Source organism: Scyliorhinus torazame, chromosome 2 (assembly GCF_047496885.1).
Source record: "Scyliorhinus torazame isolate Kashiwa2021f chromosome 2, sScyTor2.1, whole genome shotgun sequence".
NCBI lineage: Eukaryota > Metazoa > Chordata > Chondrichthyes > Carcharhiniformes > Scyliorhinidae > Scyliorhinus > Scyliorhinus torazame.
This window is the reverse complement of record NC_092708.1, coordinates 362,370,445-362,392,841: the sequence shown is the minus strand read 5'-3', so window position 1 is coordinate 362,392,841 and position 22,397 is coordinate 362,370,445. Positions and strand designations below refer to the sequence as shown.

At 48.1% G+C, this 22,397-nt stretch overlaps 1 protein-coding gene across 1 annotated transcript in view; it reads right to left on the bottom strand.

The window, feature by feature from the left end:
• ccdc197 (coiled-coil domain containing 197) overlaps positions 1–21,748 on the bottom strand; it is a 65,030-nt gene extending 43,282 nt beyond the window's left edge. Inside the window, exons 1-4 of the mRNA XM_072492583.1 lie at positions 21,385–21,748; positions 16,587–16,629; positions 10,347–10,523; positions 9,857–10,014 (exon numbers count right to left, since the gene is read on the bottom strand). Coding sequence (XP_072348684.1) covers positions 9,857–10,014; positions 10,347–10,523; positions 16,587–16,629; positions 21,385–21,494 — 488 coding nt within the window. The 5' untranslated portion in view covers positions 21,495–21,748. The remainder of the gene's footprint in view (positions 1–9,856; positions 10,015–10,346; positions 10,524–16,586; positions 16,630–21,384) is intronic.
• Positions 21,749–22,397: the final 649 nt, after the last annotated feature.

Here is a 22,397-nt window from a genome sequence, read left to right as displayed (position 1 = left end):
GCGTCCACCCTGGAGAATGGACATGGGACTAATGGCAGATGAGGGGGGGTGTCTAAGGGTGAGGGGGTGCATTGAAAAGTACTTGGAACTCAATGATAATGGGGAGGTCCAGGTGGGAGTGGTCTGGGAGGCGCTGAAGGCAGTGGTTAGAGGGGAGCTGATATCAATAAAGGGCACATAAAGGAAAGCAGGAGAGTAGGGAACGGGAGCGGTTGCTGCAAGATCTTCTGAGGGTGGACAGGCAATATATGGAGGGACCGGAGGAGGGACTGTACAGGGAAAGGCAAAGGCTACACGTAGAATTTGACTTGCTGACAACGGGTACTGCAGAGGCACAGTGGAGGAAGGCACAGGGTGTACAGTACGAATATGGGGAGAAGGCGAGCAGGTTGCTGGCCCACCAATTGAGGAAAAGGGGAGCAGCGAGGGAAATAGGGGGAGTGAGGGATGAGGAAGGAGAGATGGAGCGGGGAGCGGAGAGAGTGAATGGAGTGTTCAAGGCATTTTACAAAAAATTATACGAAGCTCAGCCCCCGGATGGGAGGGAGAATGATGGACTTTCTGGACCGGCTGGAATTTCCCAAAATGGAGGAGCAGGAAAGGGTGGGACTGGGAGCACAGATTGAAATAGAGGAAGTAGTGAAAGGAATTAGGAGCATGCAGGCGGGGAAGGCTCCGGGACCGGATGGATTCCCAGTTAAATTTTACAGGAAATATGTGGACTTGCTCGCCCCGCTACTGATGAGGACCTTTAATGAGGCAAAGGAAAGGGGACAGCTGCCCCCGACTATGTCTGAGGCAACGATATCGCTTCTCCTAAAGAAGGAAAAGGACCCGCTGCAATGCGGGTCTTATTGACCTATTTCCCTCCTAAATGTAGATGCTAAGATTCTGGCCAGGGTAATGGCAATGAGGGTAGAGGATTGTGTCCCGAGGGTGGTCCATGAGGACCAAACTGGGTTTGTGAAGGGGAGACAGCTGAATACGAATATACGGAGGCTGCTAGGGGTAATGATGATGCCCCCACCAGAGGGGGAAGCTGAGATAGTGGTGGCGATGGATGCTGAGAAAGCATTTGATAGAGTGGAGTGGGATTATCTGTGGGAGGTGCTGAGGAGATTTGGTTTTGGAGACGAGTATGTTGGATGGGTGCAGCTGTTGTATAGGGCCCCAGTGGCGAGTGTGGTCACGAATGGACGGGGATCTGCATACTTTCGGCTCCATAGAGGGACAAGGCAGGGATGCCCTCTGTCCCCGTTACTGTTTGCACTGGCGATTGAGCCCCTGGCAATAGCATTGAGGGGTTCCAAGAAGTGGAGGGGAGTACTTAGAGGAGGAGAAGAACACCGGGTATCTCTGTATGCGGATGATTTGTTGTTATATGTAGCGGACCCGGCGGAGGGGATGCCAGAGATAATGCGGACACTTCGGGAGTTTGGAGAATTCTCAGGATATAAACTGAACATGGGGAAAAGTGAGTTGTTTGTGGTGCATCCAGGGGAGCAGAGCAGAGAAATAGAGGACTTTCCGCTGAGGAAGGTAACAAGGGACTTTCGTTACTTGGGGATCCAGATAGCCAAGAATTGGGGTACATTGCATAGGTTAAATTTAACGCGATTGGTGGAACAAATGGAGGAGGACTTCAAGAGATGGGACATGGTATCCCTGTCACTGGCAGGGAGGGTGCAGGCGGTTAAAATGGTAGTCCTCCCGAGATTCCTCTTTGTGTTTCAGTGCCTTCCGGTGGTGATCACGAAGGCTTTTTTCAAAAGGATCGAAAAGAGTATCATGAGTTTTGTGTGGGCCGGGAAGACCCCGAGAGTGAGGAAGGGATTCTTACAGCGTAGTAGGGATAGGGGGGGGGCTGGCACTACCGAGCCTAAGTGAGTACTACTGGGCCGCCAATATCTCAATGGTGAGTAAGTGGATGGGAGAAGAGGAGGGAGCAGCGTGGAAGAGATTGGAGAGGGCGTCCTGTAGGGGGACTAGCCTACAAGCTATGGTGACGGCCCCACTGCCGTTCTCACCGAAGAAATACACCACAAGCCCGGTGGTGGTGGCGACTTTGAAAATTTGGGGACAGTGGAGATGGCATAGGGGAAAGACGGGAGCCTTGGTGGGGTCCCCGATAAGAAATAACCAGAGGTTTGCCCCGGGGAGAATGGATGGGGGATTTGGAATATGGCAAAGAGCAGGAGTAACGCAACTGAAAGATCTGTTTGTGGATGGGAAGTTCGCAAGTCTGGGAGCGCTGACCGAGAAATATGGGTTGCCCCAAGGGAATGCACTCCGGTATATGCAACTGAGGGCTTTTGCGAGGCAGCAGGTGAGGGAATTCCCGCAGCTCCCGACGCATGAGGTGCAGGACAGAGTAATCTCAAAGACATGGGTGGGGGACGGTAAGGTGTCAGATATATATAGGGAAATGAGGGACGAGGGGGAGATTATGGCAGATGAGCTGAAAGGGAAATGGGAAGAAGAGCTGGGGGAGGAGATTGAGGAGGGGCTGTGGGCGGATGCCCTAAGTAGGGTAAACTGATCGTCCTCGTGTGCCAGGCTAAGCCTGATTCAATTTAAGGTGTTACACAGGGCGCATATGACTGGAGCACGGCTCAGTAAATTTTTTGGGGTAGAGGATAGGTTTGCGAGATGCTCGAGAAGCCCAGTGAATCACACCCACATGTTCTGGTCATGTCCGGCACTACAGGGGTTCTGGGTGGGGGTGACAAAGGTGCTTTCAAAAGTAGTGGGGGTCCAGGTCGAACCAAGCTGGGGGTTGGCTACATTTGGGGTTGCACAAGAGCCGGGAGTGCAGGAGGCGAGAGAGGCCGATGTTTTGGCCTTTGCGTCCCTAGTAGCCCGGCGCAGGATACTGTTGATGTGGAAGGAAGCCAAGACCCCGGGTGTGGAGACCTGGATGAATGACATGGCAGGGTTTATAAAGCTGGAACGGATTAAGTTCGTCCTAAGGGGATCGGCTCAAGGGTTCACCAGGCAGTGGCAGTCGTTCGTCGAATACCTCACAGAAAGATAGAGGGAATGGAAAAGAAGAAGGCAGCAGTAGCAGCCCGGGGGGGGGGGGGGGGGGGGGGGGGGGGGAGGAACCAGAAGGAGTCTCAGGGTTATTAATATATATGTATAATATGTATAGGTCATTGCTATAAATAATTGTATATTGGACTGTTAAATCATATTTTTGGAGAGTGTTTATCTGAGACAAGGCAGTTGCCATTTAGTTTTAGTTTTCGTTTTTGTTATATATGATTTATTCTTTGTTTATAAAACAGGTCATTGTTATCTATACTGTTATATTATTGTGTAAAGGATACACAATGTACTGTGATGGTTGACCAAAAATTTTCAATAAAATATTTTTTAAAAAAAGGAAGTGATGTGTTTGAACTGATGCGACTGGGCAAACAGAGACCATTCATGGCTGCTGAAGCACGGGCCATTGTCACTCATGACAGTGAGTGGGATACCGTGCCTGGAGAACGTCTCCTTACTGGCCTTGATGACGGTCAGAGATGTGAGGTCTGAGAGCTTCACGACTTAAGGGTAATTGGAAAAATAATTAATGATTAACACGTAATCACGACCATTTGCATGAAAGAGGTCGATGCCAACCTTGGACCACGGAGAGGTTCCAATTTCATGCTGCTGAAGTTTCTCCTTACTCTGCGCTGGCTGGAAGCGTTGACAGGTCGCACAGTTAAGGACCATGTTCACAATGACATGGCTGATCCCGGGCCAGTAGACAGCCTGCCTGGCTCTGCATCTGCACTTTTCCACACCCAGGTAGCCCTCATGGATTTGACGGAGCACCAAGCTCTGGAGACTGTGTGGAATTACAATCCGGTCCAGTTTGAGGAGGATACCATCAACCACCATCAGGTCGTCCTTCACATTGAAAAATTGAGGGCACTGCCCTTTTTGCCAGCCATTGGCGAGGTGTTGCATAACACGCCCTCAAGAGTGGGTCTTTGGCTGTCTCCTCACGGATACGAATCACCTTCTCATCAGATGCCGGGAGGGTGTAGCACACAGCTGCACCTGTGACTCAACCTGTGACTCAATTTGCCGGATGACGTTCAGTGGTTCACTAGGCACAGTGATGGAGCGGGACAGTGTATCGGCAATGATCCGCTCCTTGCCAGGCGTGTAGACCAGGTCAAAGTCCTACCTTCTGAGTTTGAGGAGGATGCGCTGCAACCGAGGCGTCATGTCATTAAGGTCCTTGTGGGTAATGTGGACCAGGGGTCTGTGATCCGTCTCGACTGTGAATGTCGGCAGGCCGTACACATAGTCGTGAAACTTGAGAATGCCAGTGAGAAGGCCAAGGCATTCCTTCTCAATTTGTGCATACCTTTGTTTGGGGGGCGTCACTGCCCTTGATGCGTAGGCAACCGGTGCCCAGGATGAAGTGTCATCACGTTGCAGCAGGACCGCACCGATGCCATCCTGGCTCGCATCTGTCGAGATTTTTGTTTCCCTGTCTGGGTCGAAAAATGCCAATACGGTGCAGTGGTGAGCTTGGCTTTCAGCTCCAACTACTCTGCCTGATGGGCCGCCTTCCACTCGAAGGCAGTGGACTTCTTCACTAGGTTTTATAGGGCTGTGGTGTGTGAGGCCATGTTTGGGATGAACTTGCCCAGAAAATTGACCATGTCCAGGAAGCGCAATACCGCCTTCTTGTCTTCCGGGACCTTCATGGCTGCGATGACCTTGACCTTGTCTGTGTCGGGGCACACGCCCTGCTGAGAGATCTGGGGCGGGATTCTCCACTCCCACGCCGAAGTGGCCGCGCCATCGTGAACGCCGTCGAGATTCACGACGGCGCGGAACGGCCCCGGTCCTGACCGATTCAGGCCCTGACAATGGGCCAGTATCGGGGCCGTGTCATCTACCCGCGACAGGCCTTGGTGCCCGCGTAAAAGCGGCGCCGCATAGATGACGCGGCCGGCGCCGCATAACGGACGTCATCCGCGCATGCGTGGTTGCCGTCCTCTCTAAGTCCGCCCCGCAAGAAGATGGGGGACGGATCTTGCGGGGCCGCGGAAGGAAGGAGGTCCTCCTTCAGAGAGGACGGCCCGACGATCGGTGGGCACCGATCGCGGGCCGCCCCACAGTCCAGGTGAAGCCCGGTGCAGGATCCCCCCTCGCCCCCCCAGCGTTCACGCACCGCCCACGACTGCAGCGACCAGGTGTGGACGGCACCGGGGGGAACCGCCATTTTGGCCTGGCCGCTCGGCCCATCCGGGCCTGAGAATAGCGGCGGTGCCGGAGAATCGCCATTTTCGGTGTCTCCGCCGATCCTCCGGCCTGCGAAACTCGACCGGGCCGTTCCCGCTGCTTGGGAGAATTGCGGGAGGGCGTCGGACCGGCGTCCCCGGAAATTTTGGCGGCCCAGGCGATTCTCCCAACCGGCGTGGGAGTGGAGATCTCCTAGGAACTTGAGTGTCGACATGCCAAAGCAACATTTGGCCCTGTTCAGCTTCAGGCCATTGGCGTGGACATGGCGGTATACCTGCTGGAGACGGGAAACATGCTCCTCAGGGGTCGTGGACCATATGATGACGTCGTCCACGTACACACGAACCCCTTCGATGCCGTCCATCATCTGCTCCATGATGCAATGAAATATCTCTTGATGCCGAGACGATGCCGAACGGCATACGGTTACAGCAGTACCTGCCAAACGGTGTGTTAAAGGTGCAGAGCCTTCTGCTGGACTCATCCAGCTGGATTTGCCAGAATCCATGTGACGCATCAAACTTCATGAAAAACCGTGTGCCATCTCACTGGTGAGTTCCTCCCGCTTCGGGATGGGGTAGTGTTCACGCATTATATTCTGGTTGAGATCCTTGGGATCAATGCAGATGCACAGGTCTCCAGAGGGTTTTTTAACCACCACCATCGAGTTGACCCAGTCAGTCGGTTCGGTTACCCTGGAAATGATCCCCTGCTGCAGCTCCTTGAGCTGTTCCTTCAGGCGCTCCTTCAGCGGAGCCGGGACCCAGCGTGGTGCATGGACCACTTGCTTGGCATCAGGTCGCAGTAGGATCTTGTACCGATATGGCAAAGTGCCCATCCCGTCAAACACATTTGGATACTGAGCGAGGATGTCGTCAATGCCAGCTTGAAGATCCACGTTGGAGGATGTCGTTGAATAAACCCGCTGCACCAAGTTTAGTTTTTTGCAGACATGCGCGCCCAGTAGGGATGCCCCGTCCGGCTTGACAATTTCAAACCTTAGCCGTGCATGGGTACTCCAGTTGGAGACGAGTAGATGGCAGGACCCCAGTGCTGTGATAACATTACCGTTATAGTCCAGGAGCTGGCAGACTGCTGGAAGGACCATGGGGGGCTTCTTGATGCGTTTGACGTCTGCCTGAGAGAGGAGGTTTTTGGCGCCGGTCGGCGGACATCGCGCCGATTACGGAGAATTTCGCCCATAATGTGGGAAAATGTGAACTTGTCCACTTTTGGCAGGAAATATATAAAAGCACTATATTATTTAAATGGAGAGAAATTGCAGATCTCTGCAGTACAGAGGGATCTGAGTGTTCTGGTGCACAAGTCAGAAAAACATATGAAAGTATAGTAAGTGATTAGGAAGGCAAATAGAATGTTATTGGTTATTGCAGTGGGAAAGGAATATAAAAAGGGTTTTTGCTACAGTTACACAGGGTGTCAGTGAGGGGGCACATCGTAAAGATTTATTTGAGGGGGAGAAAATTAGGAAGGGCATAGGTAGAGTGGATAGGAAGCATCTATTTCTCTTAGAAGAGATTTATAACCAGGGGAGATAGAAATCTAATTCGTTGAAGAATTAAAAAGGGAACAGATGAGAAACTTTTTCACCCAGAAAGTGATGGGCTTCTGAAACATATTGCCTTTAAGGGTTGCTGAGGCAGAAACCTTCGATATATATTTTGTAAAATAATTGGACATGCCCTTGAAATGATGCAACTTCAAAATTGCGACCTAAAAACTTCAAAAGTACATAATTAGCTGTAAAGCTGCCTGGGACATTCTGAGATCATGAAATGCACTATATAAATGCAAGTCTTTATTATAGAAGTAGCATTAAGCTGTGACTTTTAAGCACAGTAATAGTTTTCCTGATGGGTTCCATGAGTTCATCCACTGAGCTGGTGAGCCTTATAGATAGGAAGTTTTTTTCTTCCTGCAAGAATATAAAAAAGGGGCAAAATGCAAGTACAAGTCTGAAAGCCTAACTTCAAATCATTATGAAAAGATCGTGCTAAAAAAAACCTCTTACTTCGCCAAGGACTTTTGGATTTCCAATGGACAGTCCCACTTACAGTTGTTAGGGAAACCTGAGGCAACACGGGGGGGGGGGGGCCTCCGATGTGGCCACCCCGCAACTGGTGGGCCGGCCTCTCTGGCTGGGGGCCTCCTTTCTTCCGCGTCGGCCCCTGTAGCCTTGCGCCATGTTGCGCGGGGTCGGCACGGAGAAGGGAGCCACTGCGCATGCGCACGTTGGCGCCGGTGCCACTGCGCATGCGCGGACCCCGCGGCGCCCAGTCCACGCCAGGATTAGCAGCTGAGCAGCGTGGATCGCTCCAGTGCCGTGCTGGCCCCCTGTAGGGGCCAGAATTGCTGATCCTGAGGCTGTGTTGACACCGTCGAGAAACGCGACTGCGTTTCCAAAGGCGTCATCACTGAGCCTCAGGATCATAGAATCCCGCCCAGTATTCTCATTGAATCCAACATTTCTCAATATTCAGCCTCAGCAATAGCCTCTTGTTGGTCACCTTTGTCAAATTATTTTTAGAATATTTCAAACACCTTAAATTTAATCACAGTCTTCTGCTCCAGTGCTTCCTCGCCAGTGCTCGGTGCCCTTTCATCGCCTAGTAGGCTTCCACAGCGTAAAATCTATCCTATTTTTTTTACTAGGGGGACAATGAATAGCAATCTGGATTGGAAACTTCAGATTCCCTCCCCCCACTCTCTCTAACTCAAGGCAAAGGTCAAATCTTGCATTCCCACATCTGCCCTACCAGGATTGGTTAACAGCACAGATCCAGAATCAAATCTGAACCCTTCTTGCTCTCTATGCCTCAAGATGACACTACACGGTGCAGTTACCCACTCAGCAATTAGGTAATTAGATTTGCAAAGGAGACGAAAAGAGCACGACAAAGTGTGGATTCATTTTCTTATTTTTTCCTCAAATAGTTTGAGAATAGCATTCATTGAACAGCTTTTCTGCTCATCATTGGACACATGGGAATACTTCAAGCATCATAGTGTGTAGGTTTATCCTAATTCTATGAACAACAACAGTTTATTTTATTTTTTGTTTTGTTTGTTTTATGGGTCTAAATGCTGCTGGACGTGGATTGAAACACTTTGGATGAGAAGTGAAACATTCCAAAACAGATTTGTATCTGGTTACCACCTAAAATGCGAAACAGCCAGAGTTCAGCCCTTCATCTATAAATTAACAGCACATGCTCTTCCAATCATGATTTCCATTCCTTTTATTACTATAAATAATACGGACCTTCACATGCATCACATGCCTCTTAAGTCAATGACATTATTCCAAGTAACATAGAGACTACATTGTTCTAAGTGAAAGCAAACTACTGTACTGCTAAAAAGAGTACATCCTGAGCAACCCCCCCCCTCCCCAATCCCCCGCATTACTAAATCGGCAGAACCGTAACTTCCAGTATCAAATGCATGTTTTTGCATTCCATGTAAAAAGTGTACGACACAGAAGTTGTAATACTCTTCTACAAAGGTGGTAAAATAATCCTGATGAAGCTACTTGGTGATCTGGTTGGGCTGCATCTGTGCTTACCAAGGCACAAGGAAAGTATCAGAGCACTAGAAGGAGTGCGGAGGAGGGTTATTCCGTGCATCAGAGGGCAGAGTTGAGGAAAGATTGGAAAAACTCTGCACTTTCAATCTTGAAAGATTGCACGCGAAAGAGAGCGGTTTAAGCAAAATAGAAAATGTTCATGGGTGATATTTTAAATTAAACCATGTCGGCAGCATCAAACGGATACAAACTGCTAGAAGGCTGATCAGGACTTGCATCTAAAAGCACTTCCTCACACAAAGGGTGATTTATACTTGCAATGGTCTGGATACAGTCTTGGAGATCAAAGTCTGGAGTCACTCCAGAGGCAGTTAAATGCTGTAATAGGAGATAAGTGGATTTCAATGGAATCATGATTCAGATAGCTCAGGTAGCGTCCATTGTCCATGCTTACCGTTGTAATATAATAATTACATAACACAATACCACATGGTATAGTATCACGTTAGCCTAATCGCATTGCACACAATTGGGTAGCTATATTCCACCATGTCAGGGAAACTAAGAAACCATGGTGTTTCTATACATTATAGAACAACATCATTATAGAACAGTAGTAACAGATACCCCTGAAGTTGAAATGATGTTGGTAAACTAGCCGAGTTTACTTCTGTAAATATTTTTACAATAGTATGTGGATGGCATGCTGAGTGCAGCGTAGATGATTTTGGGAAGTGAGTAAAATAAAGATGACATGGTAACTGGACTAAGAGCTATGTTATTTATGCCACCGTTCTAACAATGGCTGATTACCTTTCACCCTACGGAGGGTGATATTGGGCAAGGCTGACTCAGAGATTAAAATTCCTCCCACCATTTGTGTCCCTCCAGCATAAGATTCAAAACTACAATTTTTCAAATCGTCTTAAGCAGTGAAAAGAACGTTGACCAAATCCGAAGAAAGGGATTCAAATGCCTTTATCACCGAGGCAACGATAGTTGAAAGATATATGTATCAACAATGCACTGAAGGGGCAATGAAGCTCAATGGCATACCTGACTTTCATTTCTTCAAACTGCTGAAGTATATCCTGTAACTCTTTCCTTTTCAGCCCATTTTCTTTCACCTCAAATTGGTATTTTTTAATAGCACGCCACCGCTTTGCCTCATTATCTCTCAGGAATTTATCAAACTTCAGGGCTCTTGCTCTATTCTATGGACAAAAATGGAAAGAATGCAACAAAACAAAAATTAGATTCTTTTGTTTACAGAAGTAATATGGTTTAAAATGACAGAAGTCAAAATGTACACAATTAAATGTCTTCTGTGAAACAGCCACAAGCATTTTCTGTCATTGACACGGTGCTGAAAGATATGCTTTCAACCAACGAATATGTTAATGTGAATATTTAACTTGCTATGCAACAATGAATGGTTTGCAAATAATGCTCACGGATCTCAACAGGAGGTTCTTTCAGAGTGATCAATTCAAGGTTCAAATCCAGAAACTAGCAGTCATTAACGTAATATGGAGTATTTCCTTACCACCTGCTCTTTTTTTTCAAATTCCACCCTCCGCTGGGCAACAGCCTCCATGCGTTGAAAGAACTCTCGCCTTTTAGCTTCGAGTTCTGCATTAACTTGGTCAACTTCTACTTCTTTCTTTAGCACCAAGGTTGTCTGAGGTGTTTTCCTGTCGCTTGCTAGAATCTCACCAGCTGCCTGAAATAGTAATAAAGTTGAATAGCAGGAACCAAGACAATGAAGATATTTAAGCAAAGGGGTCAGAATTTTAAATTTGAGGCTGGAAGGCGAATAGCAAGGATTGGGTACAGACAACAGACAGTACTATTCTAGATAAGCCAAAGTTCATGGGGGGGGGGGGGGGGGGGGGGGGGGGGGGAACCAGATCCGAGGGGGAAAAAATGAAACAATTAAAATCCCAATTCAAATATTTTTTTCAAATATTTTTATTCTCCTCCTTTTTCACATTTTCTCCCAAATTTACACCCACCAACAATAAACAAAACAAATATAATGTCAATCCCCATAAACAACAACAATCCCATCCTCCCACCAAACCCCCAATCAGCAGCCCACATGTTAACATAAACAAGTAACAAAAAGGAATCAGGAATCACCGTCACCATTAACACATACAGTCCTGCTCCCCCTCCCCGCCCCAATCCTCCAAACCCCTCCCCCTAATGTTAGATGTAATCTAATTTTTGAAAGTGCATAATGAATAATGCCCATGAATTGTAGAACCCCTCCATCCTTCCCATCAGTTCAAACTTAACCTTCTCAAGAGTTAAGAATTTCAACAGGTCCCCCCGCCACGCCAGGGCACAAGGTGGAGAGGTTGATCTCCATCTCAACAGGATCTGCCTTTGGGCAATCAACGAGGCGAAGGCTACAACATCTGCCTCCACACCAATTTCCAACCCCGGCTGTTCCGACAACCCAAATATGGCCTCCCGAGGGCCCTGGTCCAGTTTCATGTGCACCACTTTAGAGATTACCATAAAAACCTCCTTCCAATAATCCTCCAGCTTTGGACAGGACCAAAACATATGAACATGGTTTGCGGTTTGCACCCCCCCGCAACGTTCACACACATCTTCTACCCCCTAGAGCCGGCTCATCACCCCAATTCAAACTTAAGTGCTAGGGAACATGAACTCTTTCCTAACATTTAGTCCACATGCATAGCTTTGAGCTTCCTGATGCTTGTCATTTCAATTCTATACCTTACTCCTATTCTGACATTTCCGCCCTTGGGCTTGCTATACAGTGTTCCAATGAAGCGCAACGCATGTACCTCATTTTTTGACTGGGCACTTAAGAAGCTTCTGGACTCAACAACCCGTCCAAATATTTTAGACATAACCTCTAACCTCTGTCCCCATTTTACTTTTTTTTGCTGGTTCGGTTCTTTTCCCCCCTTAATCTCTTTACTTTGCAACTGATCGCTTCTATCCTGCCATTCACACCTCATCTAGATACATCTTTTGTTTCTTTATTTGCCTCTTTGGCACCAAAAAACCTTTCATCATTTAATCCCTCTTTCCTTCGAACCTATCACAGACTTTCCTTGTTGTTCTCATTCTCACCCTATCTCTTCTATTTGCTCAAACTCCTTTGCATTTCTAACTTTTCTCAGTTTTGATGAAAGGTCGCAAATCTAATATGTTAACTCTCTTCTACTCTGAGTAGTTCCAGCATTTTCTGCTTTTAGTCCAGATGTGAACAGTGTGTCAAACATTATTGTTACAAATATTAAGTTTATAGGATTGTTATGTTTTGGGACTGTCTCTTCACTTTAAGGTAAAATGGTGGAATAAAGGGAGTCTGGGTTTTGCTCGACAACAAACTTTGCTGACTTGGTTACTAAGGTAAAATGGGGCACTGCTTGACTTACTGAGAGAAAGTTACAAAATGTTCACACTTGTAGAAAATGGTAAGAGCAATGGTGCCGACTGTGTGTAGACTATTGGTCTCCAAGTCTCACAAGGAGATGTTAGGAATGCCAGGCTTTAAAAACTGTTATACATTTGTCTGTCTGGTTAATTCCTAGGTAGAATGGAGTTTAGGGTCTAGAAGATAGCTAATAGGCATTTCTACCTGGATACAGGGTCCATGTGATTCACGCTGCCATGGAGATGGGTTTCGAGGGGGCAACAGTCTATAGAAAGCCATAGTATCATGCTACAGGGTTTCTTTTTAAAGTATTATTTTTTTTTTTGCATTTTAATGTTTTACAAACAAAACAAAAACAATGCACCCCCAAATAAACTAAACCCTGCACCAACCCAACCCCCCTCCCCAGGAGATGATGATAACTAGTTCTCCGAATTGCAAAATAAACAAACACCATCTCTTGTGGAACCCCTCATATACCCCCTTAAGACAAATTTCATCTTCTCAAGATGCAAGGACTCCACAAGACCCCCCAGTCACGCCAAGGCACAGGGTGGAGAAGCTGACCTCCACCCCAACAGAGCCCGCCTGTGAGTGATCAACGAGGCAAAGGCTAAAACATGTGTCCTGCTCCCGTCTGCAACTCTGCAGGTCTGACACCCCGATGGCCGCTAGGGGACCCGACTTCAAATCCACATGCAAGATCGCCGACATGGTGCTGAAAAATGACCCCACAAATTTCTCCAACTTTGGGCAGGACCAGAACATGTGTACATGATTAGCTGGGCCCCTGCCACACGCTTCGCAAGTATCTTCTACCCCATCAAACAGCCAGCTCTTCCTTGATTTTGTCAAATGCGCCCTGTGCACCACTTTCAACTGTATTAACCCCAGTCTCGCTCATGAGGTTGAGGAATTCATCCTCCGCAGCACCTCATACCACAGTCCCTCCTCCAGCGCCATCCCCAACTCCTCCTCCCACTTGGCCTTAACCCCCTCCATAGACACCTTAACCTCCTCCAAAGTCCTCCCAGAAATCGCCGAGACGACCCCACCCTCCAACCCCATTACAGACAGCACCTCCTCCAACAAAGAGACAGGCGCGATTGGAAAGGTCGAAAAAACCTTTCTAGCAAAGTCCCGCACCTGCATATACCGAAAACCCTCCTAATTCGGAAACCCAAACTTCCCCCTCAACTCCTCCAAGCTTGCGAACCCCCCTCCAAAAACAAATCCTTAAATCTCCTCCACCCCTCTCTTCCCATCCCTGAAACCTCACATCCATCCTCCCCGGCTCAAATGCATGATTCCCCCGGATCAGCATCAGCCTCGACCCCGCTCCCAACCTAAAGTGCTGCCAAAATGTTACCTCTAAATCTTCAATGTGGCTAACACCACAGGACTTCCCAAATACTGTCCTGGGGCAAACGGAAGCCAGAACCCACAACCCCCGGCAAGAGCAGCCAGCACCCACAACCCCCGACAAGAGCCCGCCTCCATTCTCATCCATAAAGTCTCCGCCTCCCTTCTCCAGCCCCACACCTTCTCCGCATTTGCCGCTCAGTAATAATGCAACAAACTCGGAAGGCCCAAATCTCCAACTGCCGGCCTCTCTGAAGTGCCGCCTTCCTTATCCTGGACACCTTCCCTGCCCAAACAACAAAACCAACCTGCCAACTCCCTTAAAAAATGACTTCGGCAAAAAGACAGGCAGACAATGGAATAAGAATGAAAACCGTGACAAAATGTTCATTTTAACTGCCTGCACCCGACCTGCCAGCGACAGGCGAAGACTGACCCACATCAATAAATCCGCTTTCACCCTCCCAACCAGACTCGTAAAGTCCAGCTTACGAAGCCACACCCAATCCCAGCCACCTGCACCCCCAAATACCAGAAGTAGGTTGTTGCCACCCGAAACGGCAACCCCCCCCCCCCCAAAACTCTAGCCCCCACCTCTGGAACAGACACTTCAAAATACTCACTTTTCCCCAAATTCAACATATTCCAAAAACGCCCCAAATCTCTTAAACTGGTCCATTATATCCCCCACCGAAGAGCTCGGGTCCAAAATATATAACAGCAGATCATCCGCTGTATAAAGACACCCTGCGCTCCAAACTCCCCCCTCACTATCCCCTTCCATAAATCTGAGCACCTCAATGAAATGGCCAAGCGCTCTATCGCCAGCGCAAACAGAAGAAACATCCCTGCCTCGTTCCCCGATACAGCGGAAAGTACCCTGATTTCATATAATTTGTCGGCACACACGCCATTGGATCCTGAGACAACATGAAATGAAATGAAAATCGCTTATTGTCACAAGTAGGCTTCAATGAAGTTACTGTGAAAAGCCCCTAGTCGCCACATTCCGGCGTCTGTTCGGGGAGGCTGGTGCGGGAATTGAACCGTGCTGCTGGCTTGCTTGGTCTGCTTTAAAAGCCAGCGATTTAGCCCAGTGTGCTAAACCAGCCCCACTAAACCATATCACACATGCCACAAACTTAGGCCCAATGCCAAACTTCTGCAACACTGCAAACAAATAGCTCCACTCCAGCCAATTAAACACCTTCTCCACATCCAACGTCACCAATACTTCCAACTCCCTTCCTTCCGCCAGAGAAAGCAGCACATTCAACAGTCGCCGCCCATTAAACGACAACTGCCTACCCTTAACGAACCCCGTCTGATCCTCCCCAATCGCCTTCGGAAGTAAATCCTCCAACCTCAACCCCAATACCTTCGCCAGTGCCTTGGCGTCCACATTCAACAGAGATATGAGCCTACATGACTCACATTCATGGGCAGCACGGTAGCACAGTGGTTAGCACTGTGGCTTCACAGCGCCAGGGTCCCATTTTCAATTCCTGGCTTGGGTCTGTCTGTGTGGAGGCTGCACGTTCTCCCTGTGTCTGTGTGGGTTTCCTCCGGGTGCTCCCCTTTCCTCCCACAAGTTCTGAAAGACCTGCTGTTAGGGAATTTATACATTCTGAATTCTCCCTCTGTGTACCCGAACAGGTGCTGGAATATGGCAACTAGGGGCTTTTCACAGTACTTCATTGCAATGTAAGCCTACTTGTGACAATAAAGATTATTATTACACTCCACTGGATCATTTTTAAGCAACACCGAAATGGATGCCTGATCCATCATTTCTGGAAAGCCCTCCTAACCATCACATCCTCAAACTTTTCTACCAACAGCGACGCCAGCTTATCCTTAACCTTTTTATAAAATTCAACAGGAAAACCATCCAGCCCAGATGCCTTACTCGTCTGCATCTTCCCCATCACTACCTGCACTTCTTCCACCCCCTTGGACTCCTCCAATCCTGCCCTCTCCTACCTCTGGCCACTCTAACCACCCCAGAAAGCTTGTGGCTCTGACCTATGCAGATTCCTATAAAACTCTGTAAAAAGCTGGTTCCCCTGCTCCCACAGCACCATCAGCTCACCAGTCCCATCAGTAACCTGAACTATCTCCCTCGCTACTGATGTCCCACGGAGCTGACCCACCAACAGGCAGCTAGCCTTCTCCCATGCTCATAAATGACCCTCCTTGCCATGCTCAGCTGCCAAACATCCTTCCCCATAGGAAGATCGAACTTCGCCTGTAACTCCTTTCTCCTCACCAGAAGACCCAGATCAGAGTCCCCCGCATACCTCCCATCTACTTCCAAAATCTCTATCAGCCATTGCTGTTCTTCCCTCGCCTCCCTATCCACGTGCCACTTAAAGTAAATAACCTCACCCCTCACGAATGCCTTCAACACTTCCCATACCACTGACGGTGAAACCTTCCCATTACGATTAAATCCCACATAATCTTCGATCACCTTCCCCATTTTAGTACAAAAATTGGGTCCGCCAACAGTCCCACATCCAACCTCCATACTGACCTCTGAACTCACCCCTTCTCCAGGACCACATCCACTGGAGCATGGTCCGAGATCACAATCGGCGAATACTCTGCCTTCCTCACCCCGACTAACGGCGCTTTTCCCATTACAAAAAAGTTGTTCCTCAATTACACATTGTGCACAGGTGAAAAAAAACGAGTACTCTATGTCCTGCGGATGCAAGAACTTCCATGTGTCCACCCCTCCCATCTCCTGCTTAAACCTAGTCAATGCTTTTGGTTCCCACCCCCCCACCCCCCCCACCCCCCCCCACCCACCCACCACCCCCACCCCCACCCACCCCCACCCCCCCCCCACCCCCCCACCCCCACCCCCCACCCCCACCCCCCCCCCCCACCCCACCCCCCCCCCACCAACTGGACATTGATACTTGCAATGTAGCATCAAAGGTAAATTCTAAAGCTTTTACAACTGCACAGGATAAGATGGAATGAAAAATAACTCACCTGTCTGATTACTGGAATGTAATTAACATCGTCATCTTCATCCCTGTGGATATAAGGATTTAAATTTTGTATTAAAAGCTGTAGATTTTAACATTCGCCACTGGACAGAAAACGGACGATACATCCTGCTGAACTTTCTTTTCCCTATTGAAATCATGGGAAGCAATCTTGCCTATTAAACTAAATAGGATTCATATGCAATGATACAGGTTGGATCGGGCATCAGCTCTTGCTAACTCTTTTGCTCGTTCTTAATCAAAGGACAAAGAACAAAGAAAAGTACAGCACAGGAACAGGCCCTTCAGCTCTCCAAGCCTGCGCTGACCATGCTGCCCGTCTAAACTAAAATCTTCTGCACTTCTGGGGTCTGTATCCCTCTATTCCCATCCTATTCATGTATTTGTCAAGATACCCCTTAAACGTCACTATTGTCCCTATTTCCACCATCTCCTCCGGCAGCGAGTTCCAGGCACCCACTACCCTCTGTGTAAAAAACTTGCCTCTTGCATCTCCTCTAAACCTTGCCGCTTTTACCTTAAACCTATGCCCCCTAGTAATTGACCCCTCTACCCTGGGAAAAAGTCTCTGACATTCCACTCTGTCTATGCCCCTCATAAATTTGTAGACCTCTATCAGGTCGCCCCTCAACCTCCTTCATTCCAGTGAGAACAAACCGAGTTTATTCAACCTCTCCTCATAGCTAATGCCCTCCATACCAGGCAACATCCAGGTAAATCTCTTCTGCACCTTCTCTAAAGCCTCCACATCCTTCTGGTAGTGTGGGACCAGAATTGAACACTATACTCCAAGTGTGGCCTAACTAAGGTTCTATACAGCTGCAACATGTCTTGCCAATTTTTATACTCAATGCCCCGGCCAATGAAGGCAAACATGCCGTATGCCTTCTTGACTACCTTCTCCACCTGTGTTGCCCCTTTCAGTGACCTGTGGACCTGTACACCTAGATCTCTCGGACTGTCAATACTCTTGAGGGTTCTACCATTCACTGTATATTCCCGATCTGTATTAGACCTTCCAAAATGCATTACCTCACATTTGTCCAGATTAATCAGTTGAAACTTAATAAATGTGACCAATTTTTTAAAATGCTGATTTTTAAAAATTTGTTTACAGGATGTGGGCACTGCTGACTAGGCAAGCATTTATTTCCCACCCCAATTGCTCTCGAGGTAATGGTGTGAGCTGCCTTCTTGAACTGCTGCAGTCCATGCGGTGTGGGTGCATCCACAGTGTTATTAGGAAGGGAGTTCCAGGATTTTGACCCAGTGACAATGAAGGAACGGCAATATAGTTCCGAGTCAGAGAGGCGAATGGCTTGGAGGGGAACTTGCAGGTGGTGCTGTTCCCATCCAATTGCTATCCTTGTCCTCCTAGGTAGCACAGGTCCTCGGTTTGGAAGGTTCTGTCAAAGGAGCCTGGGTGAGTTGCTGCAGTGAATCTTGTAGATGGTACACACTGCTGCCACTGTGGCGAATGTGAATGGCTGTGGTGCCAATCAAGTGAGCTGTTTTGTTCTAGATGGTGTCAAGTTTCTAAGTTTTGGAGTTTCAATCAAACAAGTGGAAAGTATTCCAACACACTCATTATGCCTTGTGGACAGACTTTGAGGAGCCAGGAGGCGTGTTACCCCCTGCAGACTTTCCAGCCTCTGATCTGCTCTTGTAGCCACAGTGTTTATATGGCAGGTCCAGCTCAGTTGCCAGTCAATTGTAGCCCCCAGGATGTTGATAGCTGGGGGTTCAGTGATGGTAGTGCTACTGGGGAGATGGTTGGATTCAATCATGGTCTGGCACTTATTTGGCACTAATGTAATTTGCCGCTCATCAGGTCAAGCCTGCATGTTGTCCGGTCTTGCTGCATAAGGGACGCATTGCTTCAGTGTCTGGGGAGTCACGAATGGTGATGGAGTTGCGCAACCATCAGCGAATATCTCCGCTTTCTGACCTCATCATGGAGGAGAGGCCATTGATGAAGCAGCTGAATATGGCTGGGCCTAGGATATTACCCTGAGGAACTCCTGCAATAAATTCCTGGGACTGAATGACTAACCTCCAACAACCAGATGAACAGCTTCTCCTCAGGAAACCTCCCTGCAAATTTTGTGAAGTTTCAAACTGGCACTGGACATACCAAGAGCTTCGAATTGAATGAGAATTTGCTTTGGATATTATTAATTAGACATTAGTATAAAGTGTTTGCCATGGCTACTTTGGTGTGATTTGAGCTCAGGCCTCTGGATTACTGGTCCAATAACATAACCACTCTGCTAAACAGTGACAACACTTTGAAAATACTTTGTTGGCTGTAAAGCGCTTTGGGAAGCCTCGCAGTCATGAAAGATGAGTATAAATGCAAATTTCCTTCTATTTATTCAAATTCCTGGTGTTTGCATATTCATGGCCTTGAGAATCTAATTGGCCATATAATTTAGCCATATAAAGGTGTCAGAGCATATTATTTATGAAAGTATTGGCATCTTGAATACTGCTGAACGTTTTTCTATGAGTTTTGTTTCTTTCCTCTTTCCACAGTTATTCAGGAGGCTTCATACTAAGCCAGCCCAAGGCATCAGTTTGCCTTTTCCATTAAGGACACCAGGGGGTTGGGGGGCAGTGTCAGGGGGTACCATTTGCAGCTCCTCAAATACTGAAGCCATCTATGTGCATATGCAACAAGATCTGGACAACATGCAGGCCTGAGCTGATCAGTGGCAAGTAATATTTACAGCAGACAACAGCCAGGAAATGATCATCTCCAACAAAAGAGAATCTAACCATCTCCCCATGACATTCAATGACATTACCATTGCTGAATCCCCCTATATCAACACACTGAAGGTTACCATTGACCATAAACTGAACTAGCCATATAAATACTTTGGTTACAAGAGCAGGTCAGAGGCTGGGAATTCTGCAGTGAGTAACTCACTGCCTTAACTCCCCACAGTCTGTCTACCATTTTGAAGCACAAGTCCAAAGATGTGCAGGTTAAGTGGATTGGCCTTAGTGTCCAAAATTGCCCTTAGTGTTGGGTGGGGTTACTGGATTATGGGAAGGAGGTGTGGACCTTGGGTAGGGTGCTCTTTCCAAGAGCCGGTGCATACTCGATGGGCCGAATGGCCTCCTTCTGCACTGTAAATTCTATGATTCTATGAAGTCAGGACTGTGATGGAACACTTGCCTGAATGAGCATGGTTCCACCAACACTCAAGGCATTCAACACCATCCACAACAAAGCAACCCGCTTGATTGGCATCCCATTTACCACCTTAAGTATTCACTCCCTCCACCACCACTAAGGTCAGAGACATATGGGAAGACCTGAGAGTTCCCTCCAAGCCACATACTGTCGCAACTTGGAACTATATTGCTGTTCCTTCATTGTTGCTGGGACAAAACTCTGGAACTCCCTTCCTAACAGCGCTGAGGGACTGCAGTGGCTCAAGATGGCAGCTCACCACCACCTTCTCAAAGGGAAATTAAGGTTATGCAACTAATACAAACCTTGTCCATGACACCCAAATCCCACGAAATAAAAATATATCTCCACTAGAGAAAAGGCTAATAAAAGATTCAACAAGAGGATTTTAAAATTATAAAGGGTTTTAAAAGCATGAATAGGGAAAGTAGGAGGGACATAGATAGGCAGCAAGAAGCTTCTCCCCTCAGTGGAGGGTTAATGACCAGGGGGAAAGATTTAAGATAAGGGGGCAGTTTAGAGGGGATGTGAGGGAAAACCCTTTCACCCACAGGGTGGTGGATGTCTGGAACAGCCTGCCTGAAAGGTAGTGGGAGGCAGGGACCCTCATAGCATGTAAGAAGTATTTAGATGTGCACGTGTGATGCCAAGGCATGCAAGGCTGTGGGCCCCAAGTGCTGGAAAATGGGATTAGAATACTTAGCCGGTAGATTTTGACCAGCGCAGACACGATGGGCCGAATGGCCTTTTCTGTGCTGACCTTTGGTTGGGGAGTCAATTGAAGAGCTGTCAATTTTAAAAATGGTCAGAAGAATTTTTTTTAAGTGGGAATGATTCACGGAGGGAATAGCTGAATGAGATAACATTTTCCCTGAAAGTGAATAAACCTTTGAAGCAGATGCAGCTCCAGGACAAGAGAGAATGAGTAACACGATAGGATTAGTTTGGAGTTGGTCTAGTGGGCGGCACAGTAGCAGTGGTTAGCATTGTTGCTTCAGAGCTCCACGGTCCCAGGTTCGATTCCCGGCTTGGGTCACTGCCTGTGCGAAGTCTGCACGTTCCCCACGGGTCTGCATGGGTTTCCTCCAGGTGCTCCGGTTTCCTCCCACAAGTCCCGACGGACGTGCTGTTAGGTGAATGGGACATTCTGAATTCTCCCTCTATATACCCGAACAGGTGCCGGAATGTGGCGACTAGGGGCTTTTCACAGTAACTTCTTTGCAGTGTTAATGTAAGCCTACTTGTGACAATAAAGATTATTAACAGCTAACAGGCGAATTCAATGGCCTCTCTCTGCTGTACACGTTTATAGTTCCGATTTGCCAACCTCAAACGCGGGTCTGGGGTCATGTCCCAGCAATTGGGCTGAGGGACTGGGCTAGCACTGGGGGGGGTGGGCTGCAACCTGAGTTGATCGGTTCCAAAATGACCACTGATCCGAAAGCAGGAATTGTGCAAAGATGTTACGAGCAGCAATAGTCATAAAATCAATCAAGCACAAATATCATCTGCACAAATGCCCCAAACTGTAAAGCGCCACCACAAGGGGGGGGGGGAGACGATGAGCTTTTTTTTTTACCTTTGGTCCCCAAGCTGAGTGACGAAAACATTTCTCCTGGGATGTTTTAAGTGAAGTGAATAGCGGCGATAGTCTGTCAGGCTGGGCAGTTTGCCGGCGCTGCCATCCATCCTTAAAAAGTTAAATTTCAACTCACACCCAGCCTCGAACCGCAGCAAACTTTCAGGAGGGGAGGGGAGGGAGGGGGCGGGAAGGGGGGGGGGAGGTTCAAAAAAAAAATTAAAGTGCCCCGAATGTGTTTTTGTTGTTGCTGCAAATTTAAAAACCCGGCACAAAAACGTAAAACACTGGAATCGAGCGTCGCCTGCGAAACGATGTCTTTGCAAATGAGACGTTGCAGGCAGCCACAGAAAGCGCCTGCTTCGTGTCGCGGCTGCAGGATCATGTGATAATGCGAAGCAAAACATTACACCGTCTCCATGGAAACCACCCCCAGACTGGGAAGCCGCGCCAAGATCATCCCTGAGCCTGACCCAGCATAAACACATTCCCAACATTTTCGCTCCGGGGCTTCTTATTCTCTGGATCCTCAAACCATATCCCTCTCCCCTGCAGCTGAGGTGGAATTCCACTGGTGCCATCGTCCTCTGATTCTTTCTGGATCCCCCCCCTACCCCTCCCCTCCCACCCCCAGCAGCGTGGCCAACATTCCAGGATTGTCCCAGCTGAAATCTCCAGGAATTCATAGAATCCCTACAGTACAGAAGGAGACCAATCGGGTCTGCACTGGCCCTTCGAATGAGCACTCTCACCGTGTCCCCTCCCCTGTCCACCCTGCCCTATCCCGGTAACCCCTATAACCTAACCTACACATTGCTGGACATAAGGGGGAATTTAACGTGGCCAATCCACCTAACCAGCACATCCTTGGACTTTGGGAGGAAACCGGAGGACTCGGAGGAAACCCATGCAGACACAGGGAGAACATATAAACTCCACACAGATAGTCACCCAAGGTTGGTATTGAACCCGGGTCCCTGGTGCTGTGAGGCAGCAGTGGTAACCATTGTGCA